The sequence below is a fragment of the Vitis riparia genome, chromosome 10 (genome assembly GCF_004353265.1).
Source record: "Vitis riparia cultivar Riparia Gloire de Montpellier isolate 1030 chromosome 10, EGFV_Vit.rip_1.0, whole genome shotgun sequence".
Taxonomy (NCBI): Eukaryota; Viridiplantae; Streptophyta; class Magnoliopsida; order Vitales; family Vitaceae; genus Vitis; species Vitis riparia.
The window spans coordinates 11,739,536-11,766,685 of NC_048440.1; the positions used below are offsets into that span (position 1 = coordinate 11,739,536).

A 27,150-nucleotide genomic window follows, 5' to 3' on the forward strand; every position below is an offset into this window, starting at 1 on the left:
AACAAGCAGTCTAAAATAACTCTAGTTTGGTATCTTACAGTTGCATCCTTTGATTATTACTACAAACTACTGATTCCAACCAATAACATTTTGGTCATCCATAATATATACCAAATATAAAACTAAAACCCACACAAAGACAAGCAATACATGGGAGTCAATCTAAGGCAAATGCAGCACACACAGATGATCAATACATGGGAGTCCATCCAAGGCAAATTTTCATAAGTGACCTCCATCAGAAAACTGTTATTTTAGTAACCCCTTTCTTTCTTTTCTTCTCTTTTTTTTTCACTCCTTTTCTTTTCTTCTTTTCTTCTTTTCTTCTTTTCTTTAAGAATAATCCAACTTTTCCATATCTTTTTTCTTTATATAATATAATTTAATGAAATAGTTGTTTCTCACCCAAAGGAAAATGGCTACAACCCTGCAAGAGTCTACTTATTACAATTATTGAAATGGCCAATAAGTTTCTTTCATGTGACAAAAAAGACATACAAGACTCATTTACAATGTTCCCATATTGCAAAATTTTCACTCAACCCCCTATATATATATATATAATAGTAAGGCTGCTGGCTGGTGTTTGATCGGAGTTACTGTTACAATACTTATAATAGTTATATCACAAAATTGTAATAGCTGAGGGAACAAAAAGAAGCCAACCAGAAAAATCAAATTTGCCAAAATTCCATAATTGTCACCAAAAGCCAAAAGTGAGTTTCTCAAAGGATTGGTTTCTAAAATGAGAAGGTTTTAAATGTCAACTTTTTCTATTTCTTGATCATTACCTCCAAAAATCCCAGCACCTGGCAAGGCATCTAAGAAGGTTTCTACAGCTCCCAGCACATAACTAGAACCACAAGCAAATGGAAAGGTAAGGATAATGACATTAGTACAGCATTAATAGTTGAGCCTTCAACAGAATATCACATTTATGCAAGCATCATTTTTGTGATCATCATAGCCGTCAAACATGCAAATACCCATGTCATCATAATCAATTTCAAATTCACTCACAGAGATCCAGCTACTGCATTCCCAAGGAAGAAACATAGTCCAATGCTAACTCCAACTTCTGGACCAAGGGCACGACCAATGAGATAATATGGCCCCCCACCCTAGAAACAAAGAGGTCAAGAAAATAGATTGGAATCAATTAATACAAAAAGGACAACAAAAAGAAGGAAGCCTAAGCCAGTAAAACAAGAGTTATGAAAGCAACAAGAAACAAGATAACAGAAGAGCTAAAGGCAGAGGGCTTCAAGGCCCCCCACACCCTATCAATCAGATCCAAAAAGGACAGGCTCTCCTCTCATAATGAAATGTTAACCAAACAACAGAGATTTTAAAACTTTTTTTTTCTGTTCCTACTTCAAACATTCGCATCTCACTCCAAATAAACAGAGCAAAGCATAATTAGTCCATACTTCAAAATTTCCTCCTCTTCCTCACAAATCTGCCATGTCATCTGGCAAGAGTTTACCATACACTCAAGTCACCTAAAGAGGTATGAACACCATACATTCCCATTTATGGGGAACTACATTTTAAAGAAGGGGAAAATAAAAAGGAATGAAGAGCCATCCTTCAGTCTATGCAATAAAAAGAAGAAACAGGCAAGAAAACAGTGACAGAAAACAACAAAGACACCAGGCGCTCAAGAATATAACAAGAAGCCATGAAACTCAGGGTGAAAGAAATCCTCTCATAAAAGACTCCATTGATGAGGCTCACCGGTCAATTTGCTAATGCATTAGCAAACCTAGGCCCAAATATAAAGAGCACCCATTTCCCTTCAAAAGTTAACGATCCAACAAATCCAACCCTCCAATGTCTAGGTTTCAGACCCTTACTAAGTTGATGTGGAATTAAGGCTTCAAGTGGTGGCACCTTGCACCCATGAATGCTTATGGCATATGGGTTGACATGCCATGCTTAAGACAAGGTGACAAGTGGGGAGGGTTGCAAGGCTGAAATGTGTCAATGTAAAGAGATGTGTGCTAGGTGGCGCCATGGTGGTGACTTGAGGGTGGCAGCAAGCAGGCATGCGCACATGTAAGGCAAAACCTGAGTAGCATGGCTCAGCCAAGATTCAAGTATGGGATTTCAATGAGTTGAGATTTTTCTTTCAAAGGGAATGCCTAGAGGAGTTTTCAAGTGGGAAAATAATTTTCAGATTTTCTTCAATTTTAAAAAAAAACTGTTATACTTGCAAAAGCACTCATGGGGTCTCCTCCTATCAAAAGGGAAATTGCTTAAAACGCTCTTTAAGAAGGGGGTGACTCTCTAAATCATTTATTTATGTTCTGCTAGTAGATTTTTGTAACCATTTCATTGTTCATCTGGTAACATTCCTTGTTAAGGAGTTTTTTTCTCTTGTTTTGATCAAATTTTTAATTGTGAAAGGATATCTTGTCATTCTTGATCTTTATTTTTTTATAGACAAAAGCTTGTATTAAGAAGTGCCAAAAAAGGAGGTGCGCCCAACATATACAGACAAAATATACAAAAAACAACCCAAGCACCAGGAAAAAAAAACCTAGAAAAGAGCAAGACTAGCCACAATAAAGTATCTAAAGTGTTTTTTATCCAAAAAAAAAAAAGCAAGAGTTTGGGAAGCAGTGGACTATCAGAAGTCCTATGGAGTCTTGAAGCCAGGAACATTTTCTTCTGTATCTCCTCTTCTTCATGAGTCCTAAGCAAGGAACACTGACTCATTTTGGTGGCTAGGGCTTGTAAAGGGCAGACAAAGATGAGATTGCGTACTTTTATTTTTTGATAGGTAAACAAGAAATGCATTAAAAGAGCCAAAAAGAGAGCACCAAGGTACACAGGACGTATACAACAGCATCCTTTTATAAAAATAAAAAATAAAAAATAGATCTAAAAGCCCAAAAATAATTTTAAAAAACGTGCAATTAATTGTGCACTTGCCTAAGGCAGGGTATGCACCTTGCACCAAAACACAAACAGTGCACTTCGGCCTAGGGGAGACACCCATTGTTGTTAACTTGTAAAATTTATCATACATCATTTTTCTATTTTTCCAAATCATGTATCATAATTCTTTTTATAAAGTGAAAAATAACTAGAAAAAATACATTTATATGTGCATATATGTTGGAAGCATGAACTATAAAATAATATATAACCAAGTTTATGGCAGATAGTAGGACTCAAAAGAGTTTAAACTATACCATACCACAACCTCCAATAACCCATGAAAGCAAATTTTGCATCCAAAGATATGAGACTCAACATATGCCAAGAAACTCTTGCTGACTGACATTAGAATGGGTCAAAAAAACAGCAAACAGATTTTTAACTCTTTCTGCAGTGAACTCTCTGAAACATGGTTTTGCAGGAAGGAGAAGATTTTTTGAGGTGGAAAGAAAGAATTTTGAAATCAGTTTTGAAGGCATTCATGGAGGGAAGTGGATTTCCATCACTGCAATTAGTCGAGGTGCTGTTTTCTTTGTGGCTTTTGATAAGTAAGAGATTATTTGGTTTTTGGAGCAGCTAAAGAATGCGGAGAGTTCAGAGAGCTCCTTGGATTTCAACAGTAAGTTCAGGAGAAAGTCAAGGACCCATCTGTTAGAGGTCTGTTTTAACAGCAGAAGAAGGTTCTTAAAGCTGTCAGAGTTCGCTACAAATCAACAAACTATATTTATGGTGATTCCAAAAGAAATTAAAAGAAGAGGGTGAGATATTTTAAGTTCGAAGATATCTTTAATGGGAAAAAGTTCATCCAGTGATTTTCTAGTTAGGTTACCAGAGGTAATGCCAATGGCGAGGTTACAGGGCAGCAGTCAATATGGCTTCAAGTGGTCTTATGCTAGTGTTGTGGTGGAAAAGGGTCCAAGGAAAGGTGCAAATGTCCCAGTAGGAAAATGAGCTAGAGCTGTGATTTGTGACAGCAAGGACAGTATAAAGGATTGGTCAGAAGTTGGAAGGGCTATTGCAAGATTTCTGGGTCTGAAAGGTATGGTGTCTGTTTCACCTTTCTTGTTCTTCAAAGGATTATGCTTTGTGGATTCTGTTGGAAGAGCTCATTGCCTTCAAGAGCTAGGAATCGTTCCAATGAAGGAAGGTGTTGTGATTTCCTTAAGGAGGTGGTCGCCAAGAAAAAACATGGTGGTGCTTAGAAAATTTAAGCAATGTTGGATAAAGTAGCAGTGCCTTCCATTCCATTTATGGTCTGAAAATCACCTACATCATTTGTTGAAATGGTGGGGACTAACAGAAATTGATCATCAATCCTTCAAATTAGTTGATCTCTCAAAGATCAAGATGAAAACGGAGCTGAAAGCAAAAGTGGTGTTACCTGTGCAATTATATGCGAAAGATGGGACATGGAGCTTTACAATCTCAATTTCAGTCATCAGGGAGGAAAAAGAAGAGCACTATTGCAGGAAGGAAGATGCAGTACAACATGACTACAGCAGGTGGCAAAGTCCAATCATTTGGACAGGTGGCAGCAACAGTTTGAATCTTGGTGATAGCTGTTCTCCACATGCTTTTTTTTCCAATTCAATATTAAGGCCAAACAGAGATAAAAGCCCACTCAAGGAAGGTGCTACCAATAGATAGAACAAGGCCCATTTCTTTCCAAAAAGGTAAAGCCCATGAAGAGTGGAGGAGACGCCCAAAAGAGTAAAATAGATTTTTGTCTTCTGAAGTCCATGTAGCTGTCAAAACAAAGGCCAAGGCCCAATTAGTTGGAAGCCCAAACCATGGAATGAAGAGGCAAGCCCATTTGACTCCAGAAAAGGAGACAACTCAAGTCCGTGTTTGTGTAGTGAGGATAGCCCCTTTGTCTCTGGTCCTCCAAAAGGTCACGAATCTAGTATTGCATCCCCTCGAGTTTTCTACCACTGCAATCATGTAGGAGATTGCATCACAAGAATCAGGTTCAAACATCCCTATTTTCATGTGAGAAGCATGCCTCCACATTTCAAAGTTTCGAGTTCAAACTAAAAATGTTTTCCAGGAATCAAAGAGGACCAAAGAGGGTACGGGTCTACCATAGCTTGTGACGACGAAAACATCAAAGAAGGCCATAGGTCCTTTAGGAACTAGATGGGGTGTAATGTATTATCTGAAGCCACAAGACATGTAATTGATCGAGTATTGCTTCCGAAGAGAGGGGGCAAGGATGGTCTTAGGTCAAAAATGATAAGGGCAAACACTAGTAAGGTTGAGGGTGGAGGAGGTATTCTTCGTTGTGGTCTTCCAATCTAAGTATTTCATTCTAATACACAAATCAATGTAAATAGCCAAAGTTTAGATAGGGCTCCCAATTTGCCTCCTCTCTCATTTACACCAATTTTGCGGTCTCCACCTTTTCGTCTCTAGCTTCTAGGTTCATTCTTGGCTCTCCTTTATCCCCATTCATAACCTCAAATGGCCTTGTTTCAGCATTTGTCTCTAATGTTGGCAATCCCAATTTCGAAGGTGCAAAGTTCCCTATAGCTTATCCTAGCCAAGAGTTATAGGCTACCACCTAGCGGCTCTATTAAGATTCAATCCCCAATTAGAGATCAACCTCTAGAAACACTTCCTCCTCAATAGAAGGCTTTCATATAGAGGGTCTTTCACCTAATAAAATGGATAGGGTTTAGTCTGTTTTGGCAACTATGAACATCAAGATGGTCAATTATAGCGAGAATAATTTCCCAAGAACAAATAGCAAGGTGCGCCACTCGAGTAACGTCTATTTTAGAAGGAAGTTCATATATGTATCTAGGGCATTGAGTGATTCCTAGGTTCTAATTCTAAGGTTTTTGGGCCCTTAGAGTATCATATAAAAATTATTAACTAAAATATTAAAGGTTTAGATTCTAGGAAGAAAAGAAAGATCGTTAAGGATTTTCTTTGCCATGAAAACCTGGATTGTGATGCTTCATGAAACAAAAAGGGAGTCATGCTCCAAGAAACAATTAGTCATGCTTATCCCACATCCCTGACTTTTTTTTTATCAAAAACGAGAGATGCCTTAATTATGAATAAAGAGTTCATGAGAAGGATGAGCAATCCTCCCCATAAATACACAAACCTAATCAAAAGAAAGAACTCCTCAACCTATACAAGGAGATATTTACTAAAAGATAGATCACAAAAGAAGGTACAAAGATGTCATCGCCTCAAATTTGGCTAAGCTCCTCTCATTATTGGTTCAACCCTATTAGCGTACACACTGAATGTCAATTGAGATGAATGACATTTAAAGGGATTCCTTTAAAATCAATAGTACAAGAGGCCCAAAAATAAGAAAAGAAGTAAATCTCACATCCCCAACTATTTCTTATCTCTTTTCAAGATTCCAATGTCACTAGCAGCTAAGATTGAGAAATTGCAAAGATATTTTCACTAGTTAGGAGTTAGGAAGGGTAAAAAAGATCATTTCATTAGTTGGAACCTAATGTGTAACCCTAAGGAGTCTAGAGGTCTGGAATTTGGGTTGATCTCTCTAAGGAATTATGCTCTTTTAAGGCAACGACTTTAGAGGTTCCCTAAGGAAAGTTCTGGCCATTTGCTTCAAGTTATTTTGAGCATTTATGGTACACATCCTTATGGATGGGACATCAACATTATAATCAAATGATCACATAGGTGTCCTTGGAAGGCTATTGCACAAGTGTTCCAGGTTTTTTCAAGTTACACTTGTTTTGTAGTGGGTGACAAGGAGAAATCACTTCTGGGAGGATCAACCTTTGTGTATTTTCATGTACTTATAGAGTTGTCACTGTTAAAAATCTCACCATTTTGACTATTCTTGATCACTCTCTTTACCTACCAAAAAAAAAAAAACTTTAAGGCATATTTAGACAAGCCAAAATAGATGGGATTCCAACCAAGGAATTGATTGGCCCTCATATACAAACACCCTAGACCGACCACAAATTACAAATAAAAGAGTTTTTCATTCTTTGGATCGAAAGCTCCACATTATCAAAAACAATCATGTTCATTTCCTTCCAAACTGTCCAAAAGATACATAAGGAGGCAACCTTCTAAGTCTTTTGGCGATTTTTTCCAAAGAAGGAAGCATGTCACCCAAGGAGTCTCTCTAACCATGACACACCAAAGAAAGTAAAAAGCAACATCAATAGAACTTAGTCTTTACACAATGGACAAGAATGTGATCAACGAATTCACCTTCATTATAGCAAAGAAAACATATGTTTGCCAAAAAACACCCCCTCCTCTAGACCTAATCCAAAGTTAGGTTGTCCCCCCACGTCGCCTCCCATGCAAGGAAGGCCACCTTAGGTGGCACGCACAAACTGCAAATGATGCTCATCAGAAACAAAACTGGGTCACCAGCTCCAAAGCAGAATAGAGGGATTTGACCGAAAACTTACCGTTTTTCAACTCATTCCAAAACCACCCTATCTTCCTCATCCCTATAAACCCTTTTATGTTGAAGTTTCAGCAGAAATCGCTCAAAAGATCCCACTCCCTTCTTATCGTTTTCCATAGTCCAACACCATGTCCATCCCTCACCTCGCAACAATGCTAATTTTCATCTTCACCATACTTTCCATTGATAACTTGTTTATAAAGCGCCCCCTTTCTTCAACAAAACACCAACTCCATTTACAAAACAAAATTTTGTTCAGCACTAAAAGACACCTCACACACAAACCCCCCTTTCTTTTACTTGAGCAGGCATCCATCTACCTTACTAAGTGTAGTTTTTGCACGAAAGCCCCACCGCCCCACAGAATATCCCTTTGGATTTGCTCTAATCTTAATCTAACCAGCCTCGGCATGAAAATAAAGACATGAAGTAGATAGACATACTAGAAAGAGTGTTTCAAATCATAGTAGGTTTCTCTCCTTTTGAGATGTATTGTTTTTTTTCATATAGCCAACCTTTTGTAGAACCTCTCTTCCACCCCATCCTAAGCTACCACAAAATTAAAAGGGGCCCCAAAGAAAGAACCAAGTAAGAAGAAAGGACAGCACCCTCCTTACAACCAAACTCCAAGGCCAAGTCATCTAAATTATCCACACTCCCTAAGGAATTAACTCACTTTTGTCCAAATTGATTCTCAAACTCAAAATGGCTTCAAACCAGATAAGCAACCAACTTAAATAAATCATTTGATCCTATGATGCCTCACAGAAAACAAGAGTGTGTATAAGGAACTGACAATTGAGATTTTCTTTAATTGGTATTCAACAAATGTTTTAGAGCCAAGAAGCTAACAATAAAGAGTTTGTGAAGGACACTTTTTTTTATTTTTGATAGGAAAATAAAGAAAATCATATTAATGGAATGAAGATGGGAAAGAGCTTGTACAATAAATTTTCCAACACTAGTCTCTAAGAAAAAGGCACCATTCCTCCAAAACATAATGATTAGAATTGTAAACAAGCCTTTTCTCTTATTAAGGCTTAAGAAAATAATCACAGAAAGATCATCTCATAAGCAATGATAGTGGCTTAAGAATAAAGAATCCAGTCTACCTTCATTGCACCATTAGTTGCGATAGCACTCAATGATATCGAAGTCAGGAAAGTACACAAACCACAAAAGGACACCAGCAAAAGCGACTGACCAATGCCTGCCATACCAACGATCCTGTGATTTTCACAAAGAATGAAGCCAGTTTAGCAAAAAAGATATCATGTTGACTTTAATCATATGCCAAAAGAAAGAGACATAAAACAATAAAAATAATAAATTAAAATCCAGCCGAGTTCACATAAATATATTTTTACTTTTAATTCTGTCCTTCCCTTTGCTGTCACCTGGACATCTAAACTTCCCAGTTTGGCTAACATGTTTTAGGGAAATTTTGTCTATTCACCATCTAGAAATTTGTGTTTTACCATAAAGCATGATACGCATATAATCATTTCAAGAATTCTCCCTTTACCCCCTTAGCATAGCAGGTTGAGGCAGAATTCATATCTTGGCTTAAAGGCATACTCCCTTTTTTATATGAAAGACGCACCCCCCTTAGAAACCCAAAACGAGGCTCACAGGCCACTTGACAGTCAAGTAGCTATTTAGGTCCAACAAAATAGCTATTTAGGTACTTGCTCGTTCGGTTTTCAATTCCACAATCTGTTAAACTACCTAATATTATAATTTTATATTACACTATTGTTTTCCTTGCTTCCCTTTGGGCTTTCTGTTCCAAGGCATTTAAGGGGACTCCCCTTAATGTGATTCAACTAGATTGGATAGCGGCGTGTTCTCCTTAAGGATTGGTCCTTAGTGGGAGTTCGTTTGTTTATGTGTATTTTCCTGTAATTTAGTTGCCTTTGGTGGGAGGATTTCTCATCCTTCTTATTGTACTTCTTTTTGCTATCAATATATCTTTGCGTCGTTTCCAATCAAAAAAAAAAAAAAAATTATAATTTTATATCTAAAGCTGGAAATTTTTAAAGTACTGACTTGCCAAAAATGGGTTTCAGTGGCATTACCTACTGCAGCAGCCACAATACCCAGATACCATAGTGTACTACTGTTCACACAATTAAGTAAGCTGCTAGCACCTTTCTCCTGAAGGTAGCTCCTTTTGGCTCTTATTACCCAGATTGTAGCTGATGATTGAGCTGAATTTCATTTAAGCAGCAAGGATTAATTGTTATTAGGCTTTATATGTCCATAAAGGGTATCTCCCCTTTGAAGCACTAATATTTGAATACCAAATTTGCAGCTTATGGGCAATCATCTCTCCTTTGAAGCACTAATATTTGAATTCAAAATTTGCAGCTATGAATCTTTGTTTAGAAGGCGGAAGCACAAGGAACCGTTTCTTGCTTTCTTTCTTCATTCTGTCTTTTTTTTTTTTTTTTTTGCCAAACCACAAAAAGTATTCCAACAGCCCTGTCTTATCCTGCTCCCAAAATCCTATTCTACCACTTTCTACTCATCCCTCAGCTATTTTACACTACAATTAAAACCCAATCAATCAAAATAGATGTGATATAAAAGCATCTTAATCAATTTGATATTCAAAACTATCTTAAGCATGCAAGTTCATTAAAATTTTCAATTTCTGAATTCTACTACCATGATCATAAACACCAATCTCTCTTAAGTTTTGCAGCCTTCTAAGGTCATTACATGACCGGCAATAATCTTGTAATCTTGTATTGCTAAATATTATTATTAAGTATTGTACAAATGTCTTGTGCACAGTAATGTAAACAAAAGAAATTAATTCCAACAAAAAAGCATCAGGCAAATGAGATTTACCAAGAAAATCGTATATAGTAGATAATTCCTAAAATGTTTTGCAAGCACGGCACAAATACTCCCATCAATGTCCCTAATTTGAGATCATTAGCCTGCATGATAAATATATGTCAAAAACATGAAAAGGTATCTACACATCATGGAAAAAGAGATCCGCATGCATAAGCTTTGATTACATTGTCAATTTTCAAGCCCAAAGGAACAATAAGATGAGTTCAGACAATAGATAAATGACAAGAAGCTTATGTAACGATTGGGTGGATATGCTCACTTACATGCACTATATTCATTTTAAGGGCATACTTTGCACTTTATATTAACACCCCCCAACCCCTGGACCAAATAAACCAATGGAAAAACCAAGGATTATACATTCAACAATAAATGACGGAACCTCCAAGAACCTTCCCTTCCCAAACAAATTTATGAAATAATCATTACAGAATCTTCTTCCTTTAAAAGACGTCTAATGCCTTCCACTAAAAGGTGTCTAATTCAAAAGCCATCTGCTAGGGTGAGGCTCTTCAAAAGCACTAACAGTTCAGCTTCAATGATAATCCAAATTCCACTAATTTGGAGAAAGCATACAATATCTCATCCTAGCGGTCCCAAAAGCTACCCCTAATCTCGACTCCACCTCAAACAATGAGAAAGCCACCAAGAACTTTCCATACTTAAACAAAGGCATAAAATAAGAGTTACACAATTTCTTTATATTAAATGGCTCCTAGCACCCAAACAAAATAACAAGATGAGACCTTTCAAATTGCTAAGGGTTAAGCTTTGATAGCCACCCAAATCTTAATATGGTGAATCGATTGACTTATAAGGGCACTAGTTCACTTTAGTCTTTTATAGAGGACTTTTAATCGCCAATCAGGGTTCTTGTGCTTCTATTTACTTTTATTCAAATTTATGTTCCTCAAAACCTCAAGATTATCCTTTTGGTTTTTGGGCAAGTATCTGGTTTAAAAATCAACTTAGAAAAAAGCACCATTTCAGGTATTAACACTAGGCATGAGTTGTTGTCTAGTTTGGCTTTGGTTTTGGATTGCAGAGTGTCAGAGTGGCCTTTGTCTTATTTAGGCCTTCCTTTGGGAGGGAACCCAAAGACAATAGGCTTTTGGGATCCAGTGGTTGAGAGAATTTCGACGAGGCTGGATGGGTGGAAAAAGGCCTATTTGTCTTTGGGAGAGGATTACTTTAATTCAGTCTTGTCTGTCTCACATCCCTAGCTACTTCCTCTCCCTCTTTAAAATCCCAGTATCAATAGCTTCAAAGATTGAGAAGATGCAAAGGGATTTCCTCTAGTCTGGGGCTGGGGAAGGGAAGAAAGATCACCTTATCAGATGGGAGATTGTTAGTAGACCAAAGGAGATGGGAGGTTTGGGCTTTGGGAAGACTTCTATGAGAAATATTGCCCTCTTAGGGAAATGGCTCTGGAAGTTCCCTAGAGAAAGGAGCGGTCTTTGGCATAAGGTTTTTTTTTTTTTTTGATAAGTAAAGGATATGCATTAAAAAGGCAAAACGCCACAAAGTATACAGGAAGTATACAAGGCAGCTAAGGCCTCAAAAAACAAAGACAAAAAGAATCACCTCCCTTTAAGTGGATGCTATCCAATCTAGGAAGCCTATAAGGGAGAACGCCTCCTCACCTACATACAATTTGGCTCAACTCCACAAATTACAAACAAAAAAATTCTTTAACTTTTGAACGTTCAACACCCCCCCCTAAAAGCTAATCTACAATTTGGCATAAGGTTATTGCGAGTATATATGGGACACATCCTAATGGATGGGACGCCAACACGGTGGTTAGATGGTCTCACAGATGTCCTTGGAAGGCTATTGCTCAAGTTTTCCAGGAGTTCTCCCCTTTTATCCGCCTAGTGGTGGGCAATGGGGAGAGAATTCAGTTTTGGGAAGATCTTTGGTGGGGAAACCAAACTTTGTGCTCTCAATTTGCTGATCTTTACAGAGTTATTTCTGTGAAAAACCTCACTGTCTCAAATGTCCTTGGCAATTCCTTATCACTGTCTTGGAATTTTAACTTTCGCCGCAATCTAACAGATTCAAAAATTGATCTCCTTCAGAGATTAATGTCCTCCCTTAATTCTGTGCTTTTTTCCCTTTCTTCATCAAATTCAAGAGCGTGGTCTTTGTCTTCGTCAGGCTTGTTTTCAGTGAAATCTTTTTTCTGTACCTTGTCAAAAGTTTCAAATCCTTTAATGTTCCTTCCGGCCAAGTTTTTTTGGAGCTCAAAAGTCCCTTCAAAGGTTAAGGCCCTCACTTGGTTAGTAGCACATGGGAAGGTAAACACTAATGACAAGTTGCAATTGAGAAGACCCTACAAAGCCCTCTGTCCTCAATGGTGCATTCTTTGCAAAGGAAATGGAGAGTCGATTTACCACCTTTTTCTTCATTGTCCCGTTACCATTGGACTTTGGCACAGGTTGTTCAATCTAGTAGGGTTGATTTGGGTCCCTCCAAGGAGCCTTGAGGACATGTTGGTTATTTCTTTTAAAGGCTTGGGGAACTCATTAAGAGGCAAGACACTTTGGCAAATTGCTTGCCTTACTTTGATTTGGATGGTGTCGCAAGAAAGAAACAATAGGATCTTCGAGGATTAAGGGAGAACGGAAGAGATGGTTTGGGATTTGATCCGGTTTTATTCTTCTCTATGGGCTTCTTGTACTGAAGCTTTTAGAGGAGTTCCTCTAAGCATTCTACAACTCAATTGGATTGGGGTTTGCGTTTCAAAAGTTTGAAGATTGATGGGGTTTCTCTCTGTTTTTAGAGTTCTATTGTTGGGAGTTTTTTCCTTGGTTAATTTGTGTAGGAAGGACCTCTCATCCTTCCCTTGGTTTTTTTCTCTTTCTATTGTCTCTTTTTTCTCTCCTGTATTTGTTCTTATATTAATATAATCTTCTTCGTTTCTGATCAATAAAAAAAACCATACAGACATTCTGATAAAAAAGAAAAAATAAAATAAAACATCATACAAACATTTTTCATGTTTATTTACCGATCCCTCATCCTACTATATGCCCATTTCTCTATACAACTGTAATCCCTTTACCCTTATTTTCTGTTATTCTCTGGTCCTTTCTCTTGTTATTCTCTGTTTTTCTTATCTCCTCCTCTCCGATTGTCCCCTCTGCTCTCAAACATAATAATGATCTTTAAATAATAAAAACAAGAACAATGAAAATCATAGTAGATTATTGCAACCATGAAAAATTGTTGACACATTGTGAACAGTATTACCCAATCCATTTGGAAAATCAGGAAAAGAAAACTCATGGGAAGAATGGTGAAATGCTGAAAATCATTGGCATACCTTGGAACGCCCAGGTGTAATAGAAACATCCTCGCCATCTCTAGGACTCGAAGGAGCTGCAATTGCCTCCCCTGTCATACTGGAATAACATTAAAATGTAAAGTGAAAAAAGGTTCTATTAAGATCAGAATGCAACACTTGAAACTGTCTAAACAATAAAAAGCAATCAATTACCTCTTAAGACCTAGAATATTAACAAGAGAGTCAAAACCGAACAATTCCAATTTGGATTCTCTTTCAGAACCATTGAGTTCTTCATGATTAGTAGATGACTCTTCTCTTGCATCAGAACTCATGTTTCCCTGCATGCTTATTTTAAGGTTCCTGCCACAGCATAAGAAGAACATATAAATACTCAAAAGATGACATACATAATTTCTCTTAAAAGAATTCAAATATATAAATCATAATATCCATTTCATGAAACTTCTCTGCAATGCTGTAAATGAATTGTTTATAAACATAAAAATATCTATGCATACAAGTTTCTCTAATTGTTTTCTCCTCTTGATTCTTGCCCTGTAGATTTGATAATGTGGAACATTAGATACCCCCTAACCACTCTAAGACGAGAAGGCATGTGTGTGTGCAATTTGAATGCACATAACAATGTATTCTTATCACCTCCAATGTTACCTACACTACCATGGAGCGCAGCCCAAAAAATGATAATGATGGGTTGGAGAAAGATTGGATCTTGATGCAACAATTACAATTAATCCATCTGACCAGGCTGCTTTTAATTTCAAAATTCACTTGGTTCCATTTTCTATAACCAGTCTCCCTTTTCAGTTGCTGGGGTTAAGAATCAGCATGGTGGACTACTTAATTTCACTTATGTAACCTTAGGATCTTTTTTTTTGTTTTTCTTTTTTTTTGGCCCAAGTAACAGTGCCCGGGAATTTCTTAAAATCCCCAAGAAGTTTTGAACTCCATACCTTTCTAGACTGAAGTCTCTTCATGCTATATCATCAAACGAACAGGTCATTCATGTTAATAAGCTTCCCCTTACATTAGCCTGAAACCTAATTTAACACTTGTAAGCCTAGCACCAAAATTCAATTCAACCTACTGTTACTCCTTCTATTTGATCCTGCCCAAATCTCTATTTCACCTCTACTTTTGCAAGTTGAATTTGTTTATAACTTACCAAAAGAATCTGCGTTTATTAATTCAATCATGAAGTATATATTTAGTGTGCAATACTATATCTAATCGAATTTTACAAAATTGCTGGCATGATCCGTGCAAACTACATCCATCTAATCAGACATGTGAAACGATTTTGTCTCATGAACACAAAAAATAAAAAAGTAAATAAATAAATAAAAAAAGAACTAGGCGAGCCTATCGCCCCGGCCCGGCACTCTAATTAACCATCCTTTTATCCTCAATTTCCCGAAAATGACAGAAAAATAAGATGAATTCAAACTGGAAGATAAATAAAGCAGATTCAAAACCTCATTTTTCTTATCGTTCTTCAGTTTTCCACGACATGCATTTTCTCAACCGACTAATTCAAATCCACAGACCTAGAGGGATTTCTCAATCAAGAAACAATAAAACCGAAAAACCTATCCGCCTCAGTGGAGCCAAGTTTTCTCAACAAAAGAACCCGATATTCAAATTCGTTTTGCCTTCTAATATCCTTCCTCCGTTTTCTCAGCAACAAAACGGAGGATCAAACCAAACCGAAAATCAATGTAGAGAGAGAAACCATACGTGAAAGGTGATTGAGGGACGGGGAGAGAAGAGGAAGATCCGGAATCCAAAGAGGACATTTGGAGAACAGCGCGGTCATGCGAGACGACTGGTCTGTATTTGCGTCCGCTTTGCCCGCCGAACTCGTCTTCCGCGTTTTCAATGTCTCCGTTGTCCATTCTCGGATCTCTGGTTTTTTTGCAGATTCACAGATCTACCTCTCTATATATATGGATTGATGCTGAGATTTCTCGGAAAGATCTGAGAGCAGCCACCACCGAAAACGCAATTTATTTAAGAGAGAAAAGAAGAAAATCACCTGAACATATAAAATTAAAATGCAAACGAGAGAGTGAGAGAAAATGAAATAGAAAATATTAGAAATAGAGACTTTTCGAATTGAAACAGAATCGACGAAGAAAATTCAGATGTCCCCATTTTAACAAAATCAGATATTGTACCCACGCGCTGCTCAATCGCTTCTAGCCACACGCCATTCCACGAAATGTCCAACTTTGTAATATATATATATATATATATATACTCATCAATAAAAATATCAATTTTACAAATATATCAAAAATATATCAATTAACATTTTGATATAAACAAATGAAACTAAATATAAAAAAATGGGACTTAAATTGTACAATTAAAACTATCGAATTATCGAGTTATCGATGTCTTTTTAATATATATATATATATATATATATATATAATACATTTTTATATTGTAATAATAATCATAATTTATATACATATATAAAATTGTATTTCATTTAATTATTTTTGCTAAAAATAAAATTTTTCACTTTAAGGTGACTTATTTTGAAAAAGGTATTAAGATGATTTAGCATTACTAATAAGATTAATTATTAGTTGAAGTCATGGTAACTACACACTTCATTTATGTAGGTGAGGACTTAATTTTATGATGTCATTTATCATATTGTTAATTTCTTTTGATTTAGTAGCCATGAAATATAATTTTTTACAATTGGAAGTTCTAATGCAATTATTAGGATGTGTTTGATAGTTTCATATTTTTTTAATACAATTTATTGCACTTCAAAACAAAAAGTAGGGGTTTATTTAGTAATTATTTTTTGAGAATAATTTTTTATTATTCATAACAAAAAATAAGAAAAAGTGTTTGACAACTAGAAATTGTTTTTGTTTTTGTTTTTGTTTTTTAAGAATAAAAAATAAGATGTTTTCAAAAAAAACATATTTTAATTGTTTTATATTATTTTCACTTTTTTATGTTGTTTTAAAAAATGATTATACGAGCATATAAAATGATTAAAAATAAAGTATTAGATATAAAATTTATTTTTAAAAACATATTTCAAAATATTAAAAATAAATTAAAAACATTTCAAAATTTCAAACAAATTTTTATTTTCTAAAACATCAAAAAACAATTTTTAAAAGTTGTTTTTCATAACTATTTTAAAAAATAGTTATCAAATAAGGCATAGGTTTTTTCAAACTTCAAAGTAGAGTTTTATTTAATTATTCTTTTTTAATATAATTTTCAAATATAAAATTTAATCACATAATAATCATAGAGGTTTATATTTTTAATAAAATCATTTTTTGAATATTGCTTTTAAATATAAACGTTTGAAGAAAGACATGATAAATTGAGTTGAAAAGAATAAGACCAAAATTTTAGAATCATATAAAAAAACAATTCTTGAAATTGTATATTCGACCTTGGTAGAATTTTTTAATAACATTTTTAAAATGTGATCAATTATTAAATAAAAAAATTACATAATTAAATTCATTGATCCAATCAATGATTAAAGTATGCGGAGTGTAATATTGATATAACATTATAAACATATAATATATACATTATTAATTTAAAAATGATTATAAAAATTTAAAATATATAAACAATTAAAATATTTTAAAAATGCTTCCTCTTTTTATTTTAAACATTGTTTTTCCTTTATTTAGTAGTTTATTTTCACATGGTTAAGATTCATTTTAATTTTTTTTCAATAAAAATTAAATAATAATAATAATAATAATAATAATAATAAAAGCATGCCTAACTATTAGTGTATTAGTTATTACATTGTGAATGACACCTATACAAAGTAACCCACCCACCATTCCTTCAATTGCAAGTTAGCCTAAGTGGAATATAGCATGGGATGGTGTGAAATGACGAGTAGAGAAGGTTGTAAACAGAAGTAAAAAGAAAGGAGAAAGGACTTTTTGGTCTCTACACATTTAATTTAGATTTATTAATTTAATGCTGCTAATAAAAGATAAAAACCTGTAATTTTTTATTTAACATATTGAATTTATTAATATTTATTATTTTATCAATTTAAAGAAATATATTAAAGATTCAAATAAAATTTTATTATTAATTGTATCAATATTTCAAGAGTTATTATTTATGGCATAGGAATCTGACTTTTGAAGATTTATGGTTGTTGGTCCAATCGAAAAAAAAAAAGTCATAGGTAAGATTTGGGTTGTAACAAATTAGGTAATTAAAGGGAATAAAATGATTCGGTATATTTTTTTAATGACTTGAAAATATTTGTTAAAGATAAGTTAATTTTTTTATAAGGTAATATTCGATCAAAAATTTAAAATTTGAACTAAAATCTTTTTATTAATTTTTGACAACTTACCCTACCATTCTAAATATTTTAAGAAAGATTTAAAAATTAAATTTTGGATTATTGGAAGATCACCATCCCTTGAGAAGTATTCACTCGAGTAATCAAATATTAAACGGATTAAAAAAAAATTAAATCTATAAAAGTCCTATCATTGAATCTATATTAAGTGAACTAAAAAATTGGACGAAATTGCCTTAATTCACAAGTTGAAACGATTCTAAAAATGTCTAGTTAATAATTTGTTTTGTCCAATTCGGTTTTCAAAACATTTTCTCTTAGTATTTAAAATAAATAATTCAAAGATTATCTCAATCTTGATACGCTTCAATCAAGGTTTTTCACGTGCAATTGCATTAAATACATTTTAATCAAGGTTTTCCACGTGCAATTACATTAATTTTATGGCATAGTTGCCGTAGTCCTTGGGCACCACCACCTACGTATATGATATGGAGCCATAAAAAGTGGTCCCTCTTATTCTTCCCAACTCTTTTAAGGCATCCTCACGAGATAAGTGGTAATGGAATGTTAAAAAAATTGTAAAATTAATAGCTTGCAAATGGGATTTAAAATAGTTTTTTGTTCATAAAAATATAAAACTGTTTTTAAAAGTTTTTAATACTATTAGACTGTTGTTTTTTAAAAACAAAGTAAAATCAAAAACAATTTTTAAAGAACAAATATAAATTATTTTCATCAGTTTTTCAAATAAAAGGGAAATATAGAGTTTTACTATGTTTTCGAAAAAATATTTAAACAAACACTAATTCATATTAATTTATTTTCTATTCATCTGACCACCTTTTGTCACCCCTCATTATTGTTATGTAAGAATGTAACAAAAATAATTATTAAACGTGCTATTAATTTGAAAAACATTTGTTTTTAAGAATTAAAATTGATTTTTAAAAACATTTTTCAAACAAATTAAATGTTTTTCAAAGGTAAAAATTGTAGCACAACTAGTCTTTGCTTTTAATATGTACATGATAAATACCTAAATCACCAATCAAGCATAATTGATGTATTTAATGAATTAATTAATCTTATTATCTTCGTATTATTTATTAGATTATTAATTCTTTCATTATAATAATCAGGAAATTTTGAATAAAAATAAAATAAGTATAGTTAATTTGAAGGTCTAATGCAACTATTAGAGAGTTTGGGAAGATGGAAATATCATAAATTTGTGGAATATTGACAGTTGAATTTACAAAAATATTGGATATAAATTAGAGAAAAAAATTGGTAAGATGTGAATTGATCAAAACCCATAAAAGTGTTAAAAAATTATAAGAAATTATAAAACAAATAATAATGTGTATATTAAAATTGTATTTTTTATATTAAGAAAAAGTCAAAATTTATGATGTTGGACAATAATATAATATACCGATAAGAAATATGAAATTTAAAAGCTCATACTTAAAATTAATATGGAAGTACAAGTTTGATTTCATTAAATATTAATACTTTATGGAAAATTGTGTTTACTATTAAGATAATATTAATTCCACAATATTAAAGTTATACAATATTAATTGTAAGTATAAAATGTTTAGATAGGTCTCGAGAGAGAGTTTTATTTAAATATTTAACTCATTCTTAAGTTTTAAACATCTTTTAGTATATAAAAAGAGATTATTTGACTAAAGGAAACATTGAAAATGAAAATTCGGAAGAATCGCGTTTGACTTTTAAAGTCTAAACCCATGACAAAAAACAATTTTTGTATAAAATTGACCTTCGACAAATTTTTAATGCTTATTTTAACACGAAACACTTTTTGGATCAAAGGCTTAATGATAAAAACGTGCAAATGAGGTTATATATGTAATTTTAAATACATTAAAGTCATTTTTTCTAAATACGCGTATTACCCCACCTCTTAAAAAATTCTTTAATACTCTTCAATATTCAAGATATTCTCTCGTATATGCCCCATGATGATTATAAAAAAATTAAAATTGATAAAGGGTATTTTTGTGCAATTTTTTATTTTTTTATTTTGAAAGACATGTAGTTCTTCTTTGTAAAATTAATAAAATATAGAATTTTAAGAAAAGACACAGCAACATATATGCATATGAATCATATCATCTAGGATAGATGTAATATTTAATAATTATTGAAATTCAAGGATGTAATATTTAATAATTATTGAAATTCAAGGACATGGGAGAATTTTCCTCCATGGAAAGGGCTTCTTCTAGAAGTTTTATATTGACAAATGCAATGTCATTTAATATATGTGTGAAAAGAAAACACCAAACCACCATCTCTATAAAAAAAACCATCTTTGTGTTAATAAATAATTAAATTTATTGTATTTTGATAATTGGAAAATACAACCAAATAATAATTTTTTTAATCAAACAAAAATTTTGTTTCATAATATATATATTTACATTGTAGAATGATATAACTTTTTTTTTTTAATTAAGTTCATATTTATTTAATTGCTCATTCAATAATTTAACTCAATTACATTATAAATATAACAACTCATACTTGATCATATAAATATTGTTCGTTTTGAGTTTAAAAAGGTCTTCACGGTTTTAAAACACGTCTATATGGTTAAAAGAAACTATATTTATATAACGCCAAAAACTTTTTTTCCTATTCGATGTGAAACATCACAAATATCCTCTATGTAGACACAACGTCATCATTTTGTCCTATGGAATTATGAGGTTAAACAAATAAGCATCCTTTATGGAGCCAAACAAACCCTTACACTAGGGTCGATGATAAACAATGATACAATTTATAATGACCTACATCTAATCATATAAATATTCTCCACTTTAGACCCATATGAATCCTCATTAATTTAAATATAGACACAATATCCTTATTGTGTTTCACCAAATAGATAAACATTAAATGAGGCAAAACAAATACAAAACAAACCTTCACACTAGAGTAAGAGACCGAATTTGATACTATTTATGACGACTCGTATCCAATTGTATAGAAATTGTTTGCTTTAAACTTAAAAGGATCCTTACGATTTGAAAATGCGTTTACAAGATTAAGTAGAGTTCATACTTGTATAACGTAAAAAACTTTTACCTTCATCCGATATGGGATGTCCCAATAAAATATCACCTTATGTTGAAAAATTCTTTTTACAACTCATGCATTGAGTTATAAATTAATACCACCTAATATTAATATTTCTTATCAAGCAATAGAAGGATAAAATTTATTAGTGTCAAAAAGCGATTGATCATAAAATGTGGCATGTACTTAGTGATTAAATAAAAATTTGTCATATACTACAAAACTTATTGTTTAAGATATTTGTGACAAATGAAAAGTTATCACATCATTAAGCGTGTAAAAAAATGTTATCCACACATGAATAATATGATACATATAGTATAGTTGTGTGTTATTAATATCTTCAAAGTAAGATAATGAAACATGTCACATGAGTCCCACACAAAAGAAGAAGAATTTTCAAAATAGAATGAATATAGTAATTTTGATAATTAAAAAAATATTATTATTATAATTAATTTGATTACTAGATTGAAAAATAATAATAATAATAATACTTTGTAGAAAGTTAGAAGATAATGTCAAAGAAATTCCTCAATTTTATAGAAGTGGAAGCCAATTTGCTTTCAAAATACACTTTACACTTTCTAGAAGAATTGTGGAAAGCTTAACGTGTAAGTATTTGCATTGAAGATTTTAAAAGTGGAAGATTCTCATGAAGAATTGAAAATTTTTCCGAAGAAGATTTCAACATTTTTTTTTTGAAAATTTCTTAATGAAGATTTCAACATTTTTTTATGCAGATTTTTGAATTGAAGGTTTGAAGTTTTTATTAAAAAGTTTGTTTTCATCTAAAAACTATGCATTAAAATATTTGGAAGACATTTTGTCTTTTGCGAGAAGAATTGGTGGAGATCGAAGGGCGTATGTAAAATTGTTTCTAAGCAAAAGGAGATGGAAAACAAGAAGCTGGGATTGAAATATGGTAGGTTAAGAAATGGTGGATGTCAGATTGTTAGCGGCTGAGGAGTCTTGGGACCTGTGGAGCACTGGCTCGTTTTCCTTCCATGGACGAGCGGGAGGTCGCGGTCTCCGCCACTCTAGGAGCCACACCATCCAAGCCTTCGCCTGGATGTCGGGACTCAACTTCCAACTTGAGCGGGCGCACAAGCCAACAAATTAACCCCATCAGGCTCCACCTACCCCAGCCGAGCCAATCTCCATCGACCACGAAGCCCCCACTCGGGTTGCAAGCCCACGTTACCAGTCCCGATAACATCCTGTCCTCATGGTTGCATTATTTGAAGATTAGTTTTACTTATTCATTCTCGATGTGGGATTGCGAGATCGTTTTTTAAAATCTCTAAAAAAAGCATATATATAATTTGTACATATATTTGTAGGTCAAGAAACAAAAACATCTAGATTAGGGTTTGAATGCCCATTTATTACTTGGAATTGCATTTTGTTTCTTATATGATTGTAAATGAAAATGAATGATTTTGTCGATTGATTTTTAAAATTAACTTTTTAAAAAATCATATTGTAATTTTATTTTATATTATTTTATTTTGCTTTTAAAAAAATGTTAGAAATAGTTTGTAGGACAAAAAAAAAACCATATAGATTAAGGTTTCATCCCCATTTACTAATTGAAATTGCATTTTGTTTCTTATATGTTTGTAAATGAAAATTATTGATTTTTGAAATTAATTTTTTAACAAAATATATTGTAATTTATTTTAAAAAAGATGTATTCTTGATTTGTATTATTTGAACTACTTCTAAAGTGAAGGACAACAATATTTAAGCTTGTGCTTATTTATGAATTATTTTGAAAAAAATTTATTTAAAAAATATAAATTTTATGCTATCTACTTTGATACTTTGTTATAAAATCGGTGGATAATGTTATTAAATTGCATTGATATACTAAAAATTAAGTAAAAAACTTTAATATTAAATTATATGTGTTGAATTAGTGGAAGGTAAAAATGTTTAATATTAATTTTATCCTAAAAATATTTCAAAAATAGTTATTGAAAAAACTAAAATTCTTGAAGGAAAATATTAGAGATTTCATTCCACCATATTCTAAATACAAATATGCATGTTCTACTGTTATTTTTAGAGGTTGAGAGAGGATATATTGAGGTGGGGAGGATGCTCCCCTTTATGGTTATTCTTCCTTGTGAAGGAGCATGAAGAAGTGACTTTTACCGTAAATAAAAGAACTTTTTGCAACAGATCAACAGACTTTGTTGACTTTTGGGTACATAAGGATAAGAGTAGTTGGACTCGTCTTTTTAGGTATAGGTTAGCCGATCAAGTCATCTTGCAAGTTTGAAGGTTATCTCAGTTGGAGGTCATATCTTTTTATGGTCTTTATTTTGGGGTGAGATGAATTTATATATACTTAGGCCTTGAGATAGACCATTTTCTTGGTGGTTCGATTTTTGATACCTCTAGTTATCAATAAAAAATGTTGAATTATTTCATTTGCTTCATCATAATGGTATATTAAAAAATATATATATATATATATACTATTCTCATATGCTTGGATGAAATGGAAATGAGATAGAAAAAATGAAAATATTATGGAAAATTTTAAAATACTTTCCTTGATATTTTCCTCAAAAATGAAATAAGTTCAAGAAAATATATTTATTAATATTTTAATTTTAATTCTTTTAAAATTTTCATGGACAACCTACTAAAATGGGTTGTATTCAACTTCTTTTCCTCAAATTAGGATTAAATATAGTATTTTTTAATAATATATAAAAAGAAAATCAATGAAAATAAATTATAGAATAAAAGATTGCAATAGAAATTTTAATAAAAATTTAGTTCTTATAGATGCATTAACAAGAGTTTATTTGGAATTTTAATTTTATTTTATTAAATAACTAAAAAGGATTTTATTTTAAAAGAAATTTAATTTCAATATAAATCAATTAAGAATAAAGTTTGATTTAGCCTAATCCCCGGTCATTAACTAAAATAAGAATGCTTTTAGCCCAATGGGGAGATTCATCAGCGGGAGGTGGACGCTGCTCTGTGAAGCCAGCCTCACGCGATCTCCGCCACTCTAGGAGCCACGCCACCCAAGCCTTCCTAGGCGTCGGGACTCGACTCGCTACTTGAATAATGGAACCCCATTAAGGCCCTACCTACTCAGCCGAACCATTCTCGAACCACCTCGAAGCCCCCACTCAGGTTACAAGCCCACGTTACTAAGCTCGGCGATTTTTGTCCTCCCGGTGGCATTATTTGAAGACTGGTTTTACTTTTTCCATTTCTCGATGTGGGATTGGGAGATGGTTCTTTCAAATCTCTCTCGTAAAGCTACTCAAGTCTATTGATTCTGCCAATTGTTTTTTGAAATTAACTTTTTAACAAATTATATTGTAATTTTTTTTTTTAAAGATGTAGTTCTAATTTGTATTTATTTGAACTATTGCTAAAGTGATGGATACAACATCTAAGCTTGTGCTTATTTATGAACAATTTGAAAAAAAATAATTTTAAAAATACTATCTAATTTCACACTTTAATATAAAGGAAAAATCATGTAATCATACACTAATTTAAAAAATATATGAGATTTTAGAATTTTATTTTTTCCTTTTCAATTTTAGTGTAAAATGGGAAAAAAATATTGTATAATCATGCACTGCTTTCAAATTTGTTTCATAATTACTCTCAAAAGTAAAGAACAAAGTATACATCAATTTAATACTACATATTGACAAGTACATTTATAATTTATTTTTATTATTTCTTTCATATCAATATATCTCACTTACCACTTATCACGTTTCCCACTTTTTTTTTTTTTTTTCCTTTTCCTGCCACCATAATCCATTGTCACTTATTATAGTTATTATTATTATTATTATTATTATTATTTTTCCCTTTTTCCTTTATATTCTTTTTAATATACTCATGAATTTTCTCATAAAACTTCTTTAATTTTAATTTTTCTTTACTCTCTAATTTCTCCATATTTATTGATTTTAATTATTTTTTGACATATTAAACTTAAAATGATAATATATAATAAATAGGTAATATAAAAAATTAAATAAAAACAAAAATATATAATGGACAAAAATGAAAATATTATCCCACAAATAATATACTTGATGATTTTAAATATTAATTATAATAATATATTAGATAAATTAAGGTTTAAATTTAAAAATTCTATTTTTTTATTTAGAAGTTTATGATATAAGATTTTTTATATTAATACTAAACAAAAGATTTATTTATTTTGTAAATTCTATCACATGTAAAAGTAAAAATATATTTGTAATACTATTTTATTATTTACATTATTTTTCTTTTAATTTTCATTTTAAATTTATCATATCAAAATCACAATAAGTGATGGTGCTTTCATCATTTTTCTTGTGATTTTAATTTGATTGTGGATCTAACTTTTTGTTTCGTTAAAATATTTAATATTTAATTAAAATAAGATATAAAAAAAATATATTTTTCATAAAAAAAATTGTATTTAACATTTTACATTAATTTCATAAAAAATAGGTACATCCTTAAAAAAAAAAGTTAATTCATGCATAGGGGAACCAGAACCACTATCATACTTATCATGGTGTTATATTCCTTTGGGACACTCGATAAGTAATTGGAGGTCCTCGCCCACCCCAAAACGAACTTTGCAATCCTAGGTATATTCATTCTTAAAGTAACCAAGACCCCTCTCTCCATTCTCATGGTTCATATATTCCTTTGGGGACCCTCGAGAAGAAATTGGAGGTTGTTCCCCACCCCAAAACGAACATTGGAACCCAAGGTACATCTTAAAGGCAATTTGGTACATCCTTTACAAAATTTGGTTCATCTTTTACAAAATTTGGCACATCCTTAAAACAATTTGGTACATTCAATCCATGAGCTATCATGACCTCTATATTATTACCCATGGTTCGTTTATTTCTTTAGGAAGTAATTAGAGATCGTTCACTACTCTAAAACCCTAAGTACATCCTTAAGGAAATTTGGTACATCGTTAAGAAATTTTGATACATCCAATCATCGGGCTATCGAGATCTTTATTGGATGTATCAAATTTTCTTAGGGATGTACCTAGGTTTCCAAAGTCTGTTTTGGAGTAGGGAACGACCTCTAATCACTTTCCAAAAATCCCTAAAGGAATGAATGGACCATGAACAATAAGATAGGTGTTTCGGTAGCTCAAGGATTAGATGTACCAAATTTTGTAAAGGATGTATCAAATTTTATAAAGGATGTACCTAGGTTTCCAAAGTCTGTTTTGGAGTAGGGAATGACCTCCAATCACTTTCCAAAAATCCCTAAAGGAATGAATGGACCATGAACAATAAGATAAGTGTTTCGGTAGCTCAAGGATTAGATGTACCAAATTTTGTAAAGGATGTATCAAATTTTATAAAAGATGTACCAAATTTTATAAATGATGTACCAAATTTTATAAAGGATGTACCAAATTTTGTAAATGATGTATTAAGGTTGCCAAAGTTAGTTCCGAGGTGGGGAACGACCTCCGATTACTTTCCGAGGGTTTCCAAAGGAAGAAATGGACCATGGGAATATAGATAGGTGTCCTATTAGCTCAAGGATTGGATGTATCAAATTTTCTCATGGATGTACCTAGGGTTCCAAAGTCCGTTTTGAAGTAGGGAACGACCTCTAAACACTTCCCAAAGATCACTAAAGGAATAAACGAACCATGGGTAATAAGATAGCAGTTTTGATAGCTCAAGGATTGGATGTACCAAATATGTTTAAGGATGTACCGAATTTTGTGAAAGATGTGCCAAATTTTGTAAATGATGTATCAAATTTTGTAAATGATGTATCAAATTTTGTAAAGGATGTACTAAGGGTGTCAATGTTTGTTCCAAGGTGGGAAATGACCTCTAATCACTATCTAAGGGTCCTCAAAGGATAATATGGACCATGGGAAGATAGATAAGGGTCTCGATAGCCAAAGGATTGGTTGTACCAAAATTTCTTAATGATTTACCAAATTTCCTTAAGGAAGTACTTAGGGTTTCAAAGTAGGGAACGACTTTTAATTAATTCCTAAAGATCCCTAAAGAAATAAACGAACCATGGGTAATAATATAGATGTATTAGTTGCTTATGAATTGAATGTACCAAATTATTTTAAGAATGTGCCAAATTTTGTGAAAGATGTACCAAATT

The 27,150-nt window shown here is 32.5% G+C and overlaps 1 protein-coding gene across 2 annotated transcripts in view; it reads right to left on the minus strand.

Annotated features, from left to right (window-relative positions):
• The window catches only part of LOC117923599 (cation-chloride cotransporter 1), a 37,547-nt gene extending 21,918 nt beyond the window's left edge, over positions 1–15,629 (minus strand). The window contains exons 1-7 of one of the 2 annotated variants that reach the window (XM_034841965.1): positions 15,285–15,629; positions 13,737–13,886; positions 13,563–13,641; positions 10,223–10,314; positions 8,479–8,593; positions 1,021–1,121; positions 792–853 (exon numbers count right to left, since the gene is read on the minus strand). In XM_034841965.1, the coding sequence (XP_034697856.1) occupies positions 792–853; positions 1,021–1,121; positions 8,479–8,593; positions 10,223–10,314; positions 13,563–13,641; positions 13,737–13,886; positions 15,285–15,442 (757 nt within the window). In that variant the 5' untranslated portion in view covers positions 15,443–15,629. The other variant, XM_034841966.1, reaches the window with a different exon arrangement.
• Positions 15,630–27,150: the final 11,521 nt, after the last annotated feature.